This window comes from Mixophyes fleayi, chromosome 1, assembly GCF_038048845.1.
Source record: "Mixophyes fleayi isolate aMixFle1 chromosome 1, aMixFle1.hap1, whole genome shotgun sequence".
Taxonomy (NCBI): domain Eukaryota; kingdom Metazoa; phylum Chordata; class Amphibia; order Anura; family Limnodynastidae; genus Mixophyes; species Mixophyes fleayi.
The window spans coordinates 419,657,977-419,675,094 of record NC_134402.1 but is presented as its reverse complement, the minus strand read 5'-3'; the positions used below and the strand labels follow the sequence as shown (position 1 = coordinate 419,675,094).

The 17,118-nt window shown below is 40.3% G+C and overlaps 1 protein-coding gene across 3 annotated transcripts in view; it reads left to right on the top strand.

Annotated features, from left to right (window-relative positions):
• LOC142099664 (mitogen-activated protein kinase kinase kinase 1-like) overlaps positions 1–17,118 on the top strand; it is a 49,713-nt gene that overhangs the window by 12,428 nt on the left and 20,167 nt on the right. For all 3 annotated transcript variants that reach the window (XM_075183377.1, XM_075183369.1, XM_075183388.1), the window contains exon 2: positions 16,584–16,734. In XM_075183377.1, the coding sequence (XP_075039478.1) occupies positions 16,584–16,734 (151 nt within the window). The remainder of the gene's footprint in view (positions 1–16,583; positions 16,735–17,118) is intronic.

Genomic DNA, 17,118 nt, shown 5'->3' with positions numbered 1-17,118 from the left:
TAAGTTGAAATGAGGACATACTTGAGTTTCAATGGCTCGTGAACAGACATGATTTACTGTACATGCGGGTTTTCAGTGGTGTGTTTTTGAAACGGTTAATGATTTAGACTTTGCTGTATGATTATGTTTAGGTTGGAGTGTGCTCTCGCAGGGCATGTGATTGTAAAGCAGTTGAAAGTTTGTCATTTGCTAAAACTTGTGACTCCCAAAGACTCTCTCAGCTTGTTCTGTCAACAAACATGGGAGGTGTAAGGGGGGGTGGTTCTCAAGCTCACTTGCAAGGGTGTCTGACTGCTGTCTCTTCAGAACGAACCACAGTTAGGGAGAAGTTTTATGCTTTAAAATTGAGAAGTGGATGACAGTGGTTTAGAGATTAGCACTTCTGCCTCATAGTAGGGTCATGAGTTTGATTCCTGACCATGGCCTTATCTATGTGGAGTTTGTATGTTCTCCCCATGTTTGAGTGGGTTTCCTTCGGGTGCTCCGGTTTCCTCCCACACTACAAAAACATACTGGTAGGTCAATTTAATTGCAGCTAATTAACCTTAGTGTTTCTCGTTCTGTGTATGTTAGGGAATTTAGACTGTAAGCTCCAATGGGGCAGAGACTGATAGTGATTTCTCTGTACAGCGCTGCAGAGTTACTGGCGCTATATAAATACACGATGAACTGAAAATTGGTGACATTTTTCAAAACTTAAGCACAATTTCAGCTGGAGAAATACGCAAAATTCTGTCTAAGTACGTACTACATAGACCAGAATCAATTGACGGCTCATTGTGGTCCCTGCTCTATTTATAGACTCTGAATTCCATGGAATGCAGGCTTTGCAAATACAGTGAGGAAAGCTATTCCGAGTGAATTCGAAATTGGTGACGGCAAAATTTTGCACGTTTCTCCTATGGAATCTGGCCTCAGTGCACACCATAGAGCAGAACAAATTGACATCGTTGTTCCACCTCTTATTTATAGACTATGAATTCCGAAGACATTGACATTTCGCGGTATTCAAAATCTGTGTTGCTGCACCGTAATACCGATTGTGAACTGTCCTGATCCTTAGGCGGGAATTCAATTTACCGCATTAAAGGTAAAAGTAACGCGGCCTGCGCATTATTACCGTTACTACGGTAATTCGCTTTATCACCGTTATTACGGTAGCTTCAACATTGGCTTTTTGCTCGCTCCCTGAGCTGCGAGCAGAATGCCGGGTTAGAACTACTGTAACAACGTTAATAGTTTTAACACGGCACAAATTCGGGGGGAATTGAATTCCCTCCCCCCCCCCCCCCCCCCCCCCCCCTCTAGTGGCAGGACATTGAGGGAGAAAAGATTCTACAGCTCTTCTGCAACTGGATGCCATTGAGTTTTACATTTGTAATAAATTGAGTCCCTTTTAATGTATTTTCGGTGTAATCCTTTGACAAATCCATGAACAAATGCAGATACCTTCTATCTCTCCCCCAACTAATATAAACATTCAGTTTAGGTGGGTTTGCCATAGAACTAGTAACTAGTAATTAATGTTGTTGATGTGATCCTAATGCTAAGAATGTTTCTAGACTTGTGCTGTTCAGACCTATTGAGGACCTGATCTCGTCTTACAAGGGCGTGGATGTGCCCCTTGGTGATTGGTGCACATCACTGAAGTGGATAGAGGGTGGATAGGCACAGTAGCGATGTATGGCGGATGTCATGGGCATATTGAAGAGAGCCAAGTGCAGTCAGCATAGCATAAGGGTAATTTCGTTATCAGCTTTAGTTGGGGCTTACAATCTACCCCTAATAAATTCCCACAAGGGAAATGTAGATTTGGCTATATTAAACATGGATCAGTTATTCCAAAATAAAACCACATTGGTGTCTTATATCTTCACATAAGATTTTACCTAGTGGATGGTGTCTGAAAAATGTCTCTCTCCCTCGTCAGGAGATATCTTTCTGTCTACACTAGCAGAATCTGCCCCCCATCTATACCCTCTCCCACTGCCATCAAAGCATAGAGGTCTGAAACTTGGTTTATTAACCTCTAATCACTTTACAGTAGATTCTTAAGTCATACCTACTGCATGTAGCTAACTCTGTTGTATGCAAAGTAAAACAAATCCCTGATCCTTAAATATCCATTCTGTCTTGGTGTTTCTTACTAAACAGTAAACTATTATTATTTATGTTTATATAGGACATACAGTTTTACGCAGCACTGTATTCTGGGAATTTGTCAGGTATTTCTCTGTCCAGTTAAGCCAGGAATCTGCGCACAATACCAGACACTGGCACCTTGGCCATGGTCACATGGAGGTGGCACACTGAGATTCAGAGTAGCATATATTTAAGTGTCTGTCTGTTTTCTTAACGGCAGAGCTGCTCTTTCACTCCTTGTCTTGTGGTTGGGAAACCTCGGTCTAGACGATAAGAAGCAGGTAAAGCAAATAAACGTTTGGGTGGGTGTTGACTTACTGCAGCTGTACATTGTGCCTCTTCAGAGGTTTGTTCAGGGGGCTGGTAATAGTGAAAAGCAACAACCAAAGAGCATTTTTTCCGAGAATAAGACTGCAAAATAAAAATGACGTTTGCACAAAGGCACCTGTATGGAGTTACAATCTACACCAACTTCATTATAATGGTGAATAAAGAGTGATGGTCCTCTGTGCATAACAGTTCTGTAGCCCGTACTTTTTAAGCTGAGAATGTAATTTGTGCATTGCAGATGAACATGCATTTAATCTACTGTGAGGTGTATGTTGTGAATAATATCCTCTGTAAAGCGTGGACGCCCTTTGTGAAATGTCTCCCAGCATTCTGAGGGTAGCGCCCCATAAGGAAATATTTAACGATAAACAATATGGAATTTCACCAAAGGTTGCAAACCCTTTTTGTGCCAGAAGCCATGTGTCTGCAGGATTAGAGGAACTGTGTTAAATATCACAAGTCCTAAAGAAATGCCTAGGACTCCTGCAGAACCAGGAAAATATGTCAGATCTGACATGGCTGGAGACAAGTATGTTTTGTGTACAGACCTTCCTGCTACACAATATATGAAGATTTGAAGTACCTAACATTAATCAGTACAGTCTGTAAAAGTTGAATTGCAATGTGCAGTTCACACAAACTATGGTTAGGAAAATTAAGCTATAAAACTCTGCCCCTCCCCTCTGTATCATACATGCTAGATGTAGTATTTAAACTAGATGTTGGTGAGAAGAGCTGTTCCTGTGGCACTGATGTCATGTGATCATTCAGAGCCAATGTACTGAAGGCTGGCAGTTTCTCATGTTCAGTCTTTGCCAATACGTTGCCTCTTCACTCTCATTAATACTCGTGAATATTTAGAGGTGCCCAGAAGTTGTTTCCTGTAGAAGGGCCATAGTAAGGCTATATTACCCTGTACAACGTATGACACTTAACAGAACATTATTTATGCTCTGGCTATAATCTATTAGGGTGATAAGGGGTCATATACTACTGCTGCCACCAACTTTTTATATAACTTCTTATCTTTTTATTTTCGACTGTACGCTCTAGCGATCATCGCCTGCTAACAGTTTGTATGTCTAACCAACCTCCCTTTTTGTATGGGGCTGAAGTGTATATTTATTGGTGCTTTTAAAACAATAGGATAGTAATTATCTAGACTATATTTCAGAGTTTCTTCAATTTTGTAATTTTTGTAGTAAAATCAACATGTTGGCTACTAAATAGAGGATCCCCTGATCAGCAAGCCAAATGTGTCATATGGAAGACAAATTACTGGCATACGGCTCTGTGCTCCATCTTTTGAATGCTTGCTCAAATAAGGTTATGAGAAAATGCAGTCTCTTTCCCCAGTAACTCCTTTCTTTGCCATTTTATTTGTCCCCAGTCAACTTGAAAATGTTCAGCTGTTAAACTACAATTCCCAACATGCTAATGTCTGAGATACACTTGTGAGAGAGAATATAAGATGCTTGGTGTTGTCGCCTCCACAAATGTATGATGGTGTAATTGACCCTGTAAAATATAAGCTTTTGTGTATGTTTTATTATTGTTGTTTGTTAATGGCTATTAAAAATCATTGCTTTGAAACACATAATATATATCCGCCATATTGAAGTTTGAAGATGGATTGGATTGACAATTCTAAGGACACTGGATAATTCGCAGACCAAACTCTAGAGGTTATCAAGCATCTCTTTAAAAGCCATTTGCTACACAGACATGTTAAGGCATCATTGTCTTGACACACTGGCTCTTGGACTTACTGCACCTGAGGCTAGAGATTCCTTTCCTAATAGTTTCTTCTACAGCTGGATCCTGCTCTGTGAAACAATATTCGGTTTATTTGCGGTGTGATTCTAGGTTGGCTGTGCCTTTTCTCAAAATAAACACATTCCCAAACCATCTCTGCTGACACTGAGAGGGCCACACAGAATTTGTCAGTTGCATGCTATGATTCTGTTAAATGGCATATGTGATTTAGTAAGACTACCAAACAATATCAATTTAAAGACACATTGCGTGTATTTTAGAGACTATAAATGAGCCGTGCTCATTTTCACCATAGTAGTATGTATATTATGCAGCTTACAGTGATTGCCAGTGTAGTGTCTCATAAGATAAGTGCTGCACATTGTGACTGCCATATAGTCCCCCACTTGACCAGTGTGCAACACTGCACCATTCTGCTTGTACACAGACCATTATTTGGCAATATTCAATATGAACCGTTTGTCTACCAAACACGCCCTTATCTGACCATGGTTTTGCTCCTGCCATAGCCATCAAGAGGAACGGGCTTCGTCCACCCACCAGAGGTCTGGTTGTCCTAAGCAGCCTACACTGTGTATATATAGCAATGCTATGTCTATCTCTTCTCATGTAGCAGTGCAGAGGCAATGTTTTTGCCTCTTTTTAGGGAAGCAAGCTTATTGTAGAAGGGATTTTTTTGTGGGGCGTTTTTTTTTTCTACACCTAAGCAAGCTCCTGATTTATTTATCTATTTTTTTTTGTGGACTTCTAAATCTTAGGTTGTAACCTGCCCACGAGCCACCATTGGGACAACTTTGAGAAAACTTGCTGCAATGTAATATTGGCGTCCTGAAAACTTTCTGGAATGTCAGGAGATCAAAGCTCCAAAGTGACCAGACCTCTGGGATCCAAGTGGAATTCAGCCACTGTGGAGCCAGTTCATGGCACTATCGCCGGGGCTCAAAGGACTAATGTTCTTAAATGTTTTTTAGAGATTTTTTATTTTTTTTTGCAGTTTGAAAGATATACAGAGCTCCTTTTGTACTGCTTATCAAGTGAAGCTCTTCAACGTACAGTCACACTTGTTCATTTTTGCTTCTTTGCTGTATTGAAACAGTGAGTTTTTCTGCTCTTAATGTGCAGTTTGAAATCTTTAGAAGAGAAGGCGCCTCTGTTTAACGCCCAGCCTAAAATTTCAGTTCCCAATAACATTACAAAAACTTAAAGCAAAATAACAGTTTTGTGGACCAATAACAATTTACTATTTCTGATTTTCATTGTATTGTTTCAGGGCTCAGCATTTAAATTGACGTAATCCAGATCGCGTAGAATTTATAGTTATCATTTTGAGAGAAGTCTATTTAATATTTTTAACATTGAGAAGATCATTTTGCTCTTATCTCTATTTTATGGTTTTGTGGCTCTATAGTTTGAGCACATATGATAAAATGTAATTTATGCTGAGTGTCCATTTAAGTACTTGAATGCAGAAGTAAAATCCTGTTGTTGAACTCTTTTTCTTTCAAATGACCATTTGTGTAATGATCACATGATCCACATGACATCCATTCATAGCTTCCTAAAAGAGCAAACTTGCATATTTTCTCTGCTTATGATTCAATTCAATAAGTCAATTCTAAACAGCTCACCCTGCTTTCTCCTTGGAGAATTGGCAAATGTGGCAGGAAGTTCACCATTCCTGTTGCATATGTAGGTCTACACCTATACCCCATGATAAAATATAACTTTTCCACATGGGGCACAGAGTTGGCTCAATAATTGCAGCAAGGCACCCATTGGTCAATGATACTTCCACATGTCAAACTTCAACAGACAATTGGTTGGTTTCACTTGGCTGAACAATTTGGGGATTCCAAATCTGTGTTGCCTGCTATACTTTAAGATCTATAAAGCAGGGATGGTCATATCCCGGGTACTAGGTAGCATATACACTTCAAAATAAATAAATTACAGCTGTTTCCTTACTATTGAAAGTCATTTCTGTTGATGGCTCCAGACTGGCTTCTGAATTGTACATTGTTGTGTTCACCCATAATAGACCCCCCATACTTTATCAAGCTGTGGAGTAAATTTGCACAGTAGTCATGTAATGGGTAACACTAGCCTTTCAGTATTAACTGCAGTTTTCTGTGGTGAGAGTTGTGGACGTATCATTGCTGCAGCTTCCTATCCATCAGCAGACTATCCTGTGTGACCTGCCACTAACAGAATCTGCAGTCCTTCTACCCACACTAACACTGGCACCCTTTCTTTGCTGGTTTGAAAGCCAGTTCTCATGTTTGGGTACTTTGAGAGAAAACAAAATTGCCTGCTTTGTTTTATAACGCCCCCAGCCAGGCAGTATTACATTATATTACTGCTAATACATTGTATTTCTCAAAGTCAAATGGTGATTAATGGTGGGATCATGTTAACACTTTGCTGTACAAGGGCAAAAAATAAATGTCTGCTCACACACTAACAATCTTTGCAATTTTGATAGAATTAATATCTGTGTTTGATTTGGGACCTCATACGCTGCAATATTGGGCCACTTGCCCCGTATCTGTCTACAATATTGTAACATTTGTTTGGGCTCCCATGAGTCCTGGTTTTCCCACACTACAAAACTTGAGCTTGGAATTCAGAATACTGATACAACTAGACAAATAGAGGGTTTCTTTTTCCGAGTATTTAGCTTTTCAATAAGTATTTTTGCCTATGTATTAGAATTAAATATATTAACAGTAAATAAATGAACATTAGTAAATCACTATCAATAATGTGCGAGACCTGTGATCTATACAGACATGAATGCTTAAAGCTGCAGATCATGTTTTCTGTTTGTTACTCTTCCTGTTGTTGTTTAAGAGAATATACAACGCATCTCAAAGTACAACTGCCTGGAAAATAATACAGAAGAGAAGTTGCACAGTTCAAAACCCCTGTGACCGTAATGGTTCTTTGTTTTGTTAAGAAAAATTTTTTAATGTCTGCTTTCTAGGACTACCCACTGTGTGAATAAGAAATCGCAAAAGTTTTATATATCCGTTTCCCTCTCCCATGGGGGACATGATTTTTAGATGTGTTTTCTCAATCCATTGATTGGTGATTATAGATTTGCATTCAGCAGTGAAATAGGTCTGTGTTTTTATACTTGTCAAACGTTTGGCACCGCTTACTTAGAAACAGACCATAATGCGGGTAAGAGCATGGAGCCAACAGCAGAGCTAAAATGGGAATATTATTTTGCAATTTACTGGCGCATACTTCATTTATAAGCTTATGGTAAGACCAAGAGGGAAGTAATTGTACCCCAACCCCAGTGCCAGGATGAACCTTTCTCTTTTGTCATATAATGAAGACCAATGAAATTATTGTAGATTGAGTTAGGTTCAAATGAGCTCCAGTAAAGCTTTGTTATAAAATTCCAGAGGTTTGCATTGCGATCGTCACAATCCACCAAATCCTATTCTTGACCTCCAACAGGAGAGCAATTTTTATTCCCCAATTTCAACACAACATCAAGACAGATATAGATGGCTAATTTAAATCCTTGTTTGGAAAGGCCTTTAGGTTCGGGAACAAGCTGAGTGCAATTCCTTCATGGTTGACAGCCATCGCACCCATTTAAGCAAGGTGTATTTGTATACTGGCGAAAGTTTACCCTGAGAAGTGGAATGTTTGATAATGCCGCCAACAAAAAGAGAGCTGGGTTTTGTGAAGTAAGGAGGAAGAGTAAAAATAACTTGGCCCAATTATGGTTATATATAACGAACATGGATCATTAGATAATCTTCATTGCAAACTGTTTAAGCAATATACTGTTTTTAATGACGGTCATTCCCTACAAAGTTAACTTTTAGTTACATAAAGAGTATTGTCCAGAAATAGATTAGTATCCGTGATCTCTTAGTAAGGGATGTAGGGATTTAGTGTTGTAGATTATGGTGCTCAACAATTTGAGTACCTAGTATGAGATCAGAGTCACATTGCCAGGATCAGAAAGCATGTGAGTCAATGCGTTATGTACTAGATGCCTTCCTGGCTTAATAGTACAAGTGTATACAGTATATGGACCAGATCCAATGGGGTGTAAGGTTTTCTACCCCAACAGGAAACTATTTTATTTTGACATACTAGTTTTGAAATCAAACTTCAAAAGGATACAAGGCCCTTTGATACAGGTGATCGACAACATGGAAATGTTATTTGATCTAACAAGTGACAAGACCTGCAGGAACTGTGAGTTAAATGTTGTGGACATCAAAAATAATCAATCTTGCAAAGGTTGCAACTGGAATCAAGTTTCATGGGGAAACAAAATTGTAACAACTGGTCTTAACACTGTCCACCGGGGGAGTCCTAGTGTATTCGTGAAGGAAGCCTGCTCCGACTTGTCCAGGATAATTGAGGCAGAATGGGAAGCCCCAATGATAGACTACAGAGAGATGTAGTTACTGTACTGCATTCAGTGCAGAGAGAGATCCCTAGTGGACCTAGTGCTCCTTCTGACCTTACTAATGGTATTAAGGGTAAAGTTTGCCTTTCTGGAATTGACAGATATTCATCAGGTACAAAACTGGTAGTTGCTCAAATCAATTTATAGGCTATAACAGGTGCATGAAAGGGTGGGGTTATCCTGAAAGGAAAAACAGAGACAAATTCCCCCAGCACACTGCTATAGCCAGCAACAGATCTGCTATTTCTACTGTAGATAAAAAATGCAAAAGTCTCAGTTGCACACATTTGCAAATGTATGTTGAAGCCACCCACCACGCCAAGGTGCTTTTGCTAATAGGGTGGTCCTACTCTAAACAATGAGAGTCCCATATATTTGGGCCATACATGTGTTTTTAAATTGAGAGCTAACTTACCAAAGAGGTACCCCAGAAACCTCCAAATAGCAATCCAATGTCAGTACTCCCCCTCAGCTACTGACACCAACATGCCTCTCAGACAAATACAAAACTGGTAGTTGCTCAAATCTATTTATAGGCTATAACAGGTGCATGAAAGGGTGGGGTTATCCTAAAAGACCTTGTAAAGATATTCATCAGGGTAGACACGCCCAGGTGGTGAAAGGGGTGATAAGCATAATGAACAATCTAGGAAGACTGGAGGACTGGTCAAGAGTGGCAACTGCAGTTTTTAATGTGGGAGGGGGGAGCAAAATGATGCCTTTCAATACCCCAAAGTCTATAGTTTAAATGGCACTAAATATCCACTGCAGATGGGAAAATATATAGAGGAGTCACTATCTCAAGAGACTGATGTCTGTATTATAAGGAATAATGTGCATTCTGTGTTATATTACCAGGCTATGAGAACTGGTTACTTTAGTTCTCTACAGGTGTCATACTATCTGACTTATTTTCAGACCATGAGATGGCAAATATTAATGAAGAATCTGTATGGTGCTTGGTGATATCGCTTTAGGAACATGTGTATTACAGATAATGACATTTATACCATGCAGGACACCTGAAGTGTTATCATAAAAAATATATTTTTAATATCTTTCTAATATTATTTTGATTCTCCCACACAACATTTTGAGGGGCTTTATCAAATTTTAAGGCAAAGAACAGCCTGTGGAACTACGTTTCCCATAATGCCTTGCCAGATCTTCTAGTTCCATAACAGCCAGAGGGCCACAGATTGTAACATACCTCTGGTGTAACGTTACACGTTCTAAGTATGTTCGCTGCAATAATATCAAGGAACATGACGCTCTTACCACAAGACAGCTGTATTACTATACTCATTTTACTACAGAACTATAAAGCCGTTATTTAAACTTTTTTTTTTTTTAGATGCCGTTGGCTTTTTTCCCTTTTCTCCCCTTGATTCCCTCTTCTTCTCCTAGTTTATTAGTGTGTCCCTTCCATGAACTCAATTTTTTTTTTTCTTCACCTGGGGCTTCAGCAAGGCCGAGCAGGCTTAAATTGGAAGATCTGTATTTTCCCGGCCCCATGTTTTTAATGTGTTTTTTTATTTTATTTATTTGCAAGAATGGGCTTTTTGTGTCTCAGTACACAAGGGGAAGCCCTTTTGTAACTGTCTTCTGCTGCAAAGGTCACAAATGAAAATCTCTGAAAAGACTGCAGCATAAGAGGAAACTGGAGATTAGTAGTGCGCTTTAAACTTGAAAGACGAAAGGCAGGTCAGGGGGTGGGAAAAGAAGAGTGAGCACAGGCTATAGGACTTGAAGGATCTGGCTGATTAAAAGCCAGTGCATGAGTTAAGCGCTACAGAAATGATCAAACGGTAAAACCCTGACCACCTGCAATTAGAATTCCTTTGTTAAGATTCGAGACAACTTCAAACAAGAATTTAAAAAAAACATTTTTTTGAGCCAGTTTAGACTATGATCCTGTCTTCTGTGAAAAGAGAGAGCATGCAATCTGTTAGCAGCAACGGGTCAATTAGAGTTCCAAGAACAATAGCATTTATTTGTCAAGTTTGATTTTGGGGTAAGTCAGATTCCCAGCTGCTGCAGGGAGCCCATTTTAAACATGTCAGTCCCTCCTAAGTACACACGCTCATTTGTGTTACTGACCTTGCCAAGGTCACTACATCCTATTGAATTTCCTTCTTTACTAGATATAGAGGATATATTTAAGACCTTGTAAACATAAAATACAATGTGGCATTTTGGAACCTTCACAAATCGGTGTATTTAGAAACGTTTGCATACCCTGTGTTGGTAAGATCGTAGCTTTTTAGTCTGTAGCAATATTTCAGCCCATCGACTCGCTAGTGACATGCACACAGTTTGGAGTCAAACAGACCACATCTTTAGCTGATTTGGTCACGCACAATACAGCCAAATGTTGCAGATCTGGTTGATGGGCCATTCAGCGAAACAGCCAGATGAGACTCCACACACAGTGAGGTGACAGGCCTCTGGCTGAAATCCAATCAGAATAGTCAGTCATTACGGGGCACACAAGCGAGACTGTAAAAGTATTCATTTGACTAATCTGGTTGTTTACAACATGCAAACAACAAATAGTACAATAACTGCAATGAAGAACAGTTCTGGCTAAAATTAATGTATGTTGTCATGGAACATGTTCCCCACCAAAATGATTTAAAGGGCCAGTTGTTGGCCACGGGCAACCATCCTTAGTTTGTTTTCCACCAGGTAATATCCCAATCTAATTGTAGTGTCTGGCTGTCATCTGCCACACAAGTTTTATTTTTGTCAGTTAGAATGGTTATTAATATTTGATTAATCTGTTTGATTAAAACATGAATTCCATGGGATCAGTGGTTCCTATGGCCTCCTGTATACCTATGTGTTAACTACAGAATTGTCCTGTTAATGTAGTGTAGCTGATCTAGGTACAGCAGTTCATGAAAAGATCACTTTATGTACTGTATAATACAGTGGCACTGGGAGACCCTTTATGTAGCTGCATCCTCTATAGCGGCCTCCGGTACACCCTGCCCTCATTCCCTTTTTCCCCTCGGACCCAACCTGTCTTTCACGAAAGCCATTTCATTTTCTTGATTATTGAAAAACCTGCACCGTTCCCACCTGCATTAGGGAAACAAAAGGCTTTTGTGCGGAGTGAAAGTAAATTGGGCTCACTGTCACATGAGAGGGGGAGATAGTTCCTGCTTTATTTCTTTTGTACAGAACAAATGCTCATTGTGAAGCTTTCTTCTTGTAGTAGATTTTTTTTTTTTTTTTTTTCAAGAATCCAAAGCAGTCTGTCCGAATTTCTCCTCTGTATATGGGTTAGCCGAGGGCTGTAATGAACAAGCAGTACAGTCCGAATGGCAACTTGTATAGGATCTAATGAAAAGTCTCTTCAAGCTAAAAATGAAGCAAATTAATAGTAATTTGTTGATAGTTTCTGTTAGTGCTCTAGAGCTAAAAATATATTTGAACTGTTTTTTGTATGACAGCTATTCTCCTGATGTTTGTTTTTGTCTGCCTGCTGGCACCAGTTTCTTTTGTTTGTTGTATGATTGTTTTACTACATTAGTGCCTTGTGCATATGCAGTTAGCGCATAGAGTTGCATTGGAATCCTGTTCGTTCGAGAGAGCATTGCATTCAAAGCGCTGTTGATGCGCTCTGCTCTCCCAGGGCTGGCGCTCTAATCTGACAACCTGACTCCCCTTCCGAGCTTCCAGACTACTATACTCCGCCAGCAGCTCTCCTTCTGTCGAGTGTGAATGGAGAGCTTGCCCTGTAGAGACCATAGCGTGTTGCATTAAATCCTGTCCCCTGGGTACACGGGGAGACCCTGTCGGGCCTTATTTACAAGGTGCTATATAATAAAACATCATGGTAGGATGTGGTGAGGTGGGTGTTTAAATTGCCTCAGTAGTCGGATTTATGTTTCAGTGCTGGGATTATGGAAGACATAGGATGTTACACAGTCAAACACAAACAAGACCTGCTATCAAATCTGTCTCTGTGGCTCTGCAGCCTAAATACAGATCGTTTCAGTTCTGCCCCTGTAACATGCTGTCCAGTGTCCGCAGCTCAGAAGCGCTTCCTTTTCATGTGATCCTCTGACAGGAACTGCGCAGCTGTTGTCCCTGTGTGTTTTGTTGGTGCAGGAAGTCTGAATAAGAAAGAAAACACTCTTCTTAAAAAAGAAAAAGGAAGTAGCGCACAGCATCTACTTCGCTTTTTTTGTGTGGCTTTAACCCCTGCGCTCTGCAACCTGTAAGCTTCTTAAATTCAGTATTGTTTCCAAACATTTGTGGCATTCTGGTACCGGCATTGTCTAATGGTAAAGCGTCCCCTGGTCTAAATCCAATTCCTAGCATAGAAACCATAACAATTTCACTGAAGATCCTCTCACCAGAACTTAGAAATAATTATTGATACTTTGAATACATTTGTATATATGTCATACTTCACTGGTTTACCACATTGGAACGTTAAAGAAGACGGAGCGCTCACAGTAATAGAGGAACAGATGTTTCATTTCAAATAACAGAAAACAAATGGCAAGAAGGCTGCTGTTCATGTGAGCTCACAATCTAGACAGCAAAGTGTTTGGTTTTTTGTTTGTTTTTTTTATTATAAACATATCATTAGGTTCTACATTGACTTTTTGTCTTGTGCATTATGTACTGGGCTAAAATAAATCAGCGGGTTAACTGTGGGCCCCGTTGGCCTTGGAGAGAGCATGTAGTATGTGACACTTTCAAGCTGATAGTTCGCCTTAAAAGCTGAGCCGGTTGTGTTGGTGCGCTCTGTGCTCTCTCCTGGGCCAGCTTCCCCTACATTTCACAGGCTGTGAGTCACAGTTGTGCTATAAGGTATCAAGAAAACCGCCCCAGGATAAAGCAAAGCACATACAGTGTTCTCTATTAAATGCTCTCTCCCAGGCAAACAGGGTCACAAGACACTCTGTTCTATACTTGGTCCTTATTTGCTTTTTACAGAGTGACAGGATATCTTTAGTAACATGGTGCAATATTCTGTAGCCCATAGCAACCGTTTCTAAACTGTCACACATGTATTCACACCGTGTGCTGACATTCTGAATGTGGTAAATTTATATGTAGAAGTTTGAATGGTGGTTCTAACAGTGGCCCTTGAACTGCTTGCGGCTCTACAGCCTACACGTGTGACAATAAAGCAGTTTTGTTTCTTGCAGCTAGTGACACTTGTTTATCTTGCAGTAGAATGTCTGTGGATAAGCAATTACCTGTATGTGTGTCTTTCTTTGACTAAATGTATTTTAAGTTGTTATTGAGATTATGGGTAATGTGTGGCCCTTTTGAAGGTTAGAAGTGTGAATGTTGAACATGCCATGAACAGAAGAAAGTAGGACAGACCGCACAGAAGTCCACCCATCTAACGCTTGTCTGTACTGTCAGCACGTTCTTCATAAGCTTCAGTAATCCCTACTTGAAGCCCCAGTTATGCTGCATTCCCCTCACAGTACTCTGCAAGCTTTGTATTATGTTACAGTGAAGTCCTACATGCTGTTGGCCTTGCTTTGGAGTTTTGTGATCATCTTGCCCATTTAGTGTCTTTGACTACACTGGTATATATAGTGTGGTATTTAGTTATAATATCATGAATAAATATCTCTTACATGAAATGTTACCGTTTTTCATTTTATGGCGTTCTGCCTCATCTGTATTCTGTAACATTTGGTATGGTGTACAGGTATTAGTGAAGGTAGTTCCCCTTTAAGGTATATGCAGCCTGCCAGCGTTTCCTCCCACAGCGTGTAGACCGGTGTCTCCAGTTAGTCAGGAGAGATCAAGTACAAACATAGAGCGACTAAGCACAAAGCATTGAAAGAGATTTTCTCCGAGGGGTTCCTTCTCTCTCCAGGAAGGATAGTGTGCGGAGGCTGCCTGCCATATGCTGGCTGTTATCAGGTTATCACAATGTCCCAGACTATGTCGTGAATCATCCTGAGTGCCCCGGGCCAGGCAGTTATCTGCTCATATAGATTTTATTTTGGGGGTTTAGGTTACCATAATTAAGTTTTGGTTTATATGTGTACTTGCGGTGTTTCCAGATACTTGCTCAACTAGAATAAGCGCTTGAAAGAACTTCATTGACTGCAGTGATTCAGCCCTGGCTACACATTAGTGTGTGTATCCCGTGTGTAGTTGTTTTTTGTTTTGCAGGCTGACATATTAAAATGGGAATGTTTTCTATATTTGTGTAGCTTGGTTGAGTACACCGCTGACATAAAATACATCACAATAACAAAACAGCCTTTGATAAGTTTCCTTTTGTCCAGCATAAAATCACTCGACTTTATTAAAATAGTTTGACCAAGCCCTGTGCTGTAGACTTCTGAGGCCTGCCACAGTAACAGTGCTGTATAGAACAGCCTGGGTTTGAACTGGATGCTGGTTTTAGTTTATGTGGTGTGTTCTTACAATTTTGCCCCTTCTGTATACATTTTTGAAAAGTAATAAAGCCTTTACAAAAAACAAACTGACTGCACCTACTTTACTCACTCAAAATGGATAAGGAAATGTGTTCTGTGACCATATAAAAGCACAATGCAACAGACAGAGTGGCTTCTAATATCCATATTAATTTACAGTGCTTTAATTCTTATGGTACACAAGTTTTCCAAATGAACACTGAAACGATGACTTTAAAACTCATGTTTTGTACAGATATTTTTGCAGCACAGTTGAGTCTTCTAAATCACTTATTAAAACCTGTTCATTCACTGTGCAGGAAATCAGTCCTGGTAAGTTGTCTGACTTAAAATGACGGCGTGATTTATGGATCTCCAGTTGTTGTGGGCATGTAGTTGCACAAGCAGCAGATCCCTCTGGACAAGGGCTTTAGGGAAATAAGACGCTGGGACTTGTAGTTCCGCAGTAATTGGAGAGCCACGTGCTGCAATGTGTTTCTTCACACTCTCAAAACACATACTGGTAGGTTAATTGGCTGCTGACAAAATTAGCGCGTGTGTGTTAGTGTTGGGGAATTTAGACTGTAAGCTCCAATGGGACAGGGACTGATGTGAGTGACATATAACTGTACAGTGCTGCATAATTGGGACTTTATAAACACAATAATAATTGGCATATTGTATGCCAAAATTACTATGTGGTTTCTGCTAGTTTCCATCTTATGCCGTTCATACGGCATATCTCTATTATGTGTATGACGTGCTGGTTCTGGGGTATATGGGGCGTTCTGAGGGTGTCCTGTTTGATTGCATGGGGCAGCACGGTGGCTTAGTGGTTAGCACTCCTGCCTTACAGCACTGGGGTCATGAGTTCAATTCCTGACCATGGCCTTATCTGTGAGGAGTTTGTATGTTCTCCCCGTGTTTCCCACGCGGTTTCCTCCGGGTGCTCCGGTTTCCTCCCACTCTCCAAAAACATACTAGTAGGTTAATTGGCTGCTATAAAAAAATTGACCCTAGTCTGTCTCTCTCTCTGCCTGTGTGTATGTTAGGGAATTTAGACTGTAAGCTCCAATGGGGCAGGGACTGATGTGAGTGAGTTCTCTGTACAGCGCTGCGGAATTAGTGGCGCTATATAAATAAATGGTGATGATGGTAATGGGTTTTCCAGACAGTTTTGCCAAGCTTTCACTTACAACCATGAGATGCATTAGTTGTGTCTGTGTGAAAGATTATTGATTTAGTTTGAGATTCACATATTCTGTGTCCTGACCTCCACAATGCCCAGCAGCACTTCTGCTCTAAAAAGCAAACAAGCTGCTATCTTTGTGATGCCTACGTGCTTATCTCCAGCCACTTGGAATTAATCTCTCAGTAATTGTAGTATGAGATGAGAGAAGCATTGCATTTAGTATAATCTTTATGCCACGAGACGTCCTGGATAACCACATTTCTAATGTGCCTTGTTTTCTGTCTTCCTGTAGCCGTGACATGGAGAATAAAGAAACACTCAGGGGGCTACAGAAAATGGATGACCGCCCGGAGGAACGCATGATCAGGGAGAAACTGAAGGCAACATGTATGCCAGCCTGGAAGCACGAATGGCTGGAGAGGAGGAGCCGGCGAGGCCCTGTGGTAAGGCTGGACTCGGTGTCTTGTTCTGTGTTTATGGAGTCGCACTGCCCTCTTAGGTCAGCAGTGACTAACGCAGAGCGGTTACATATCTAATGGACTTTAGGCAGGCTGCATGGACAAAATCCACATCTGCAGTTTTTACACTGGTGTCCTGTTAAGTCATAGATAAAAAAAACAAATATTTGTTCTTGGTACTACGATAAGAATACACCCTACAAAATCAGTTCACAAACACTTACAGATGTAAACTGCTTGTCTGGCAAAGACCCCTTTTTGGCATTACATTGTTTTGTATATTTAATCGTGTTGACAGGTGTTTTGTTTGGTGACTGTTCGTTTTTGTTCCGCTTTTTTGACCCAAGAACCGAATCCCTGGTAGCTAGT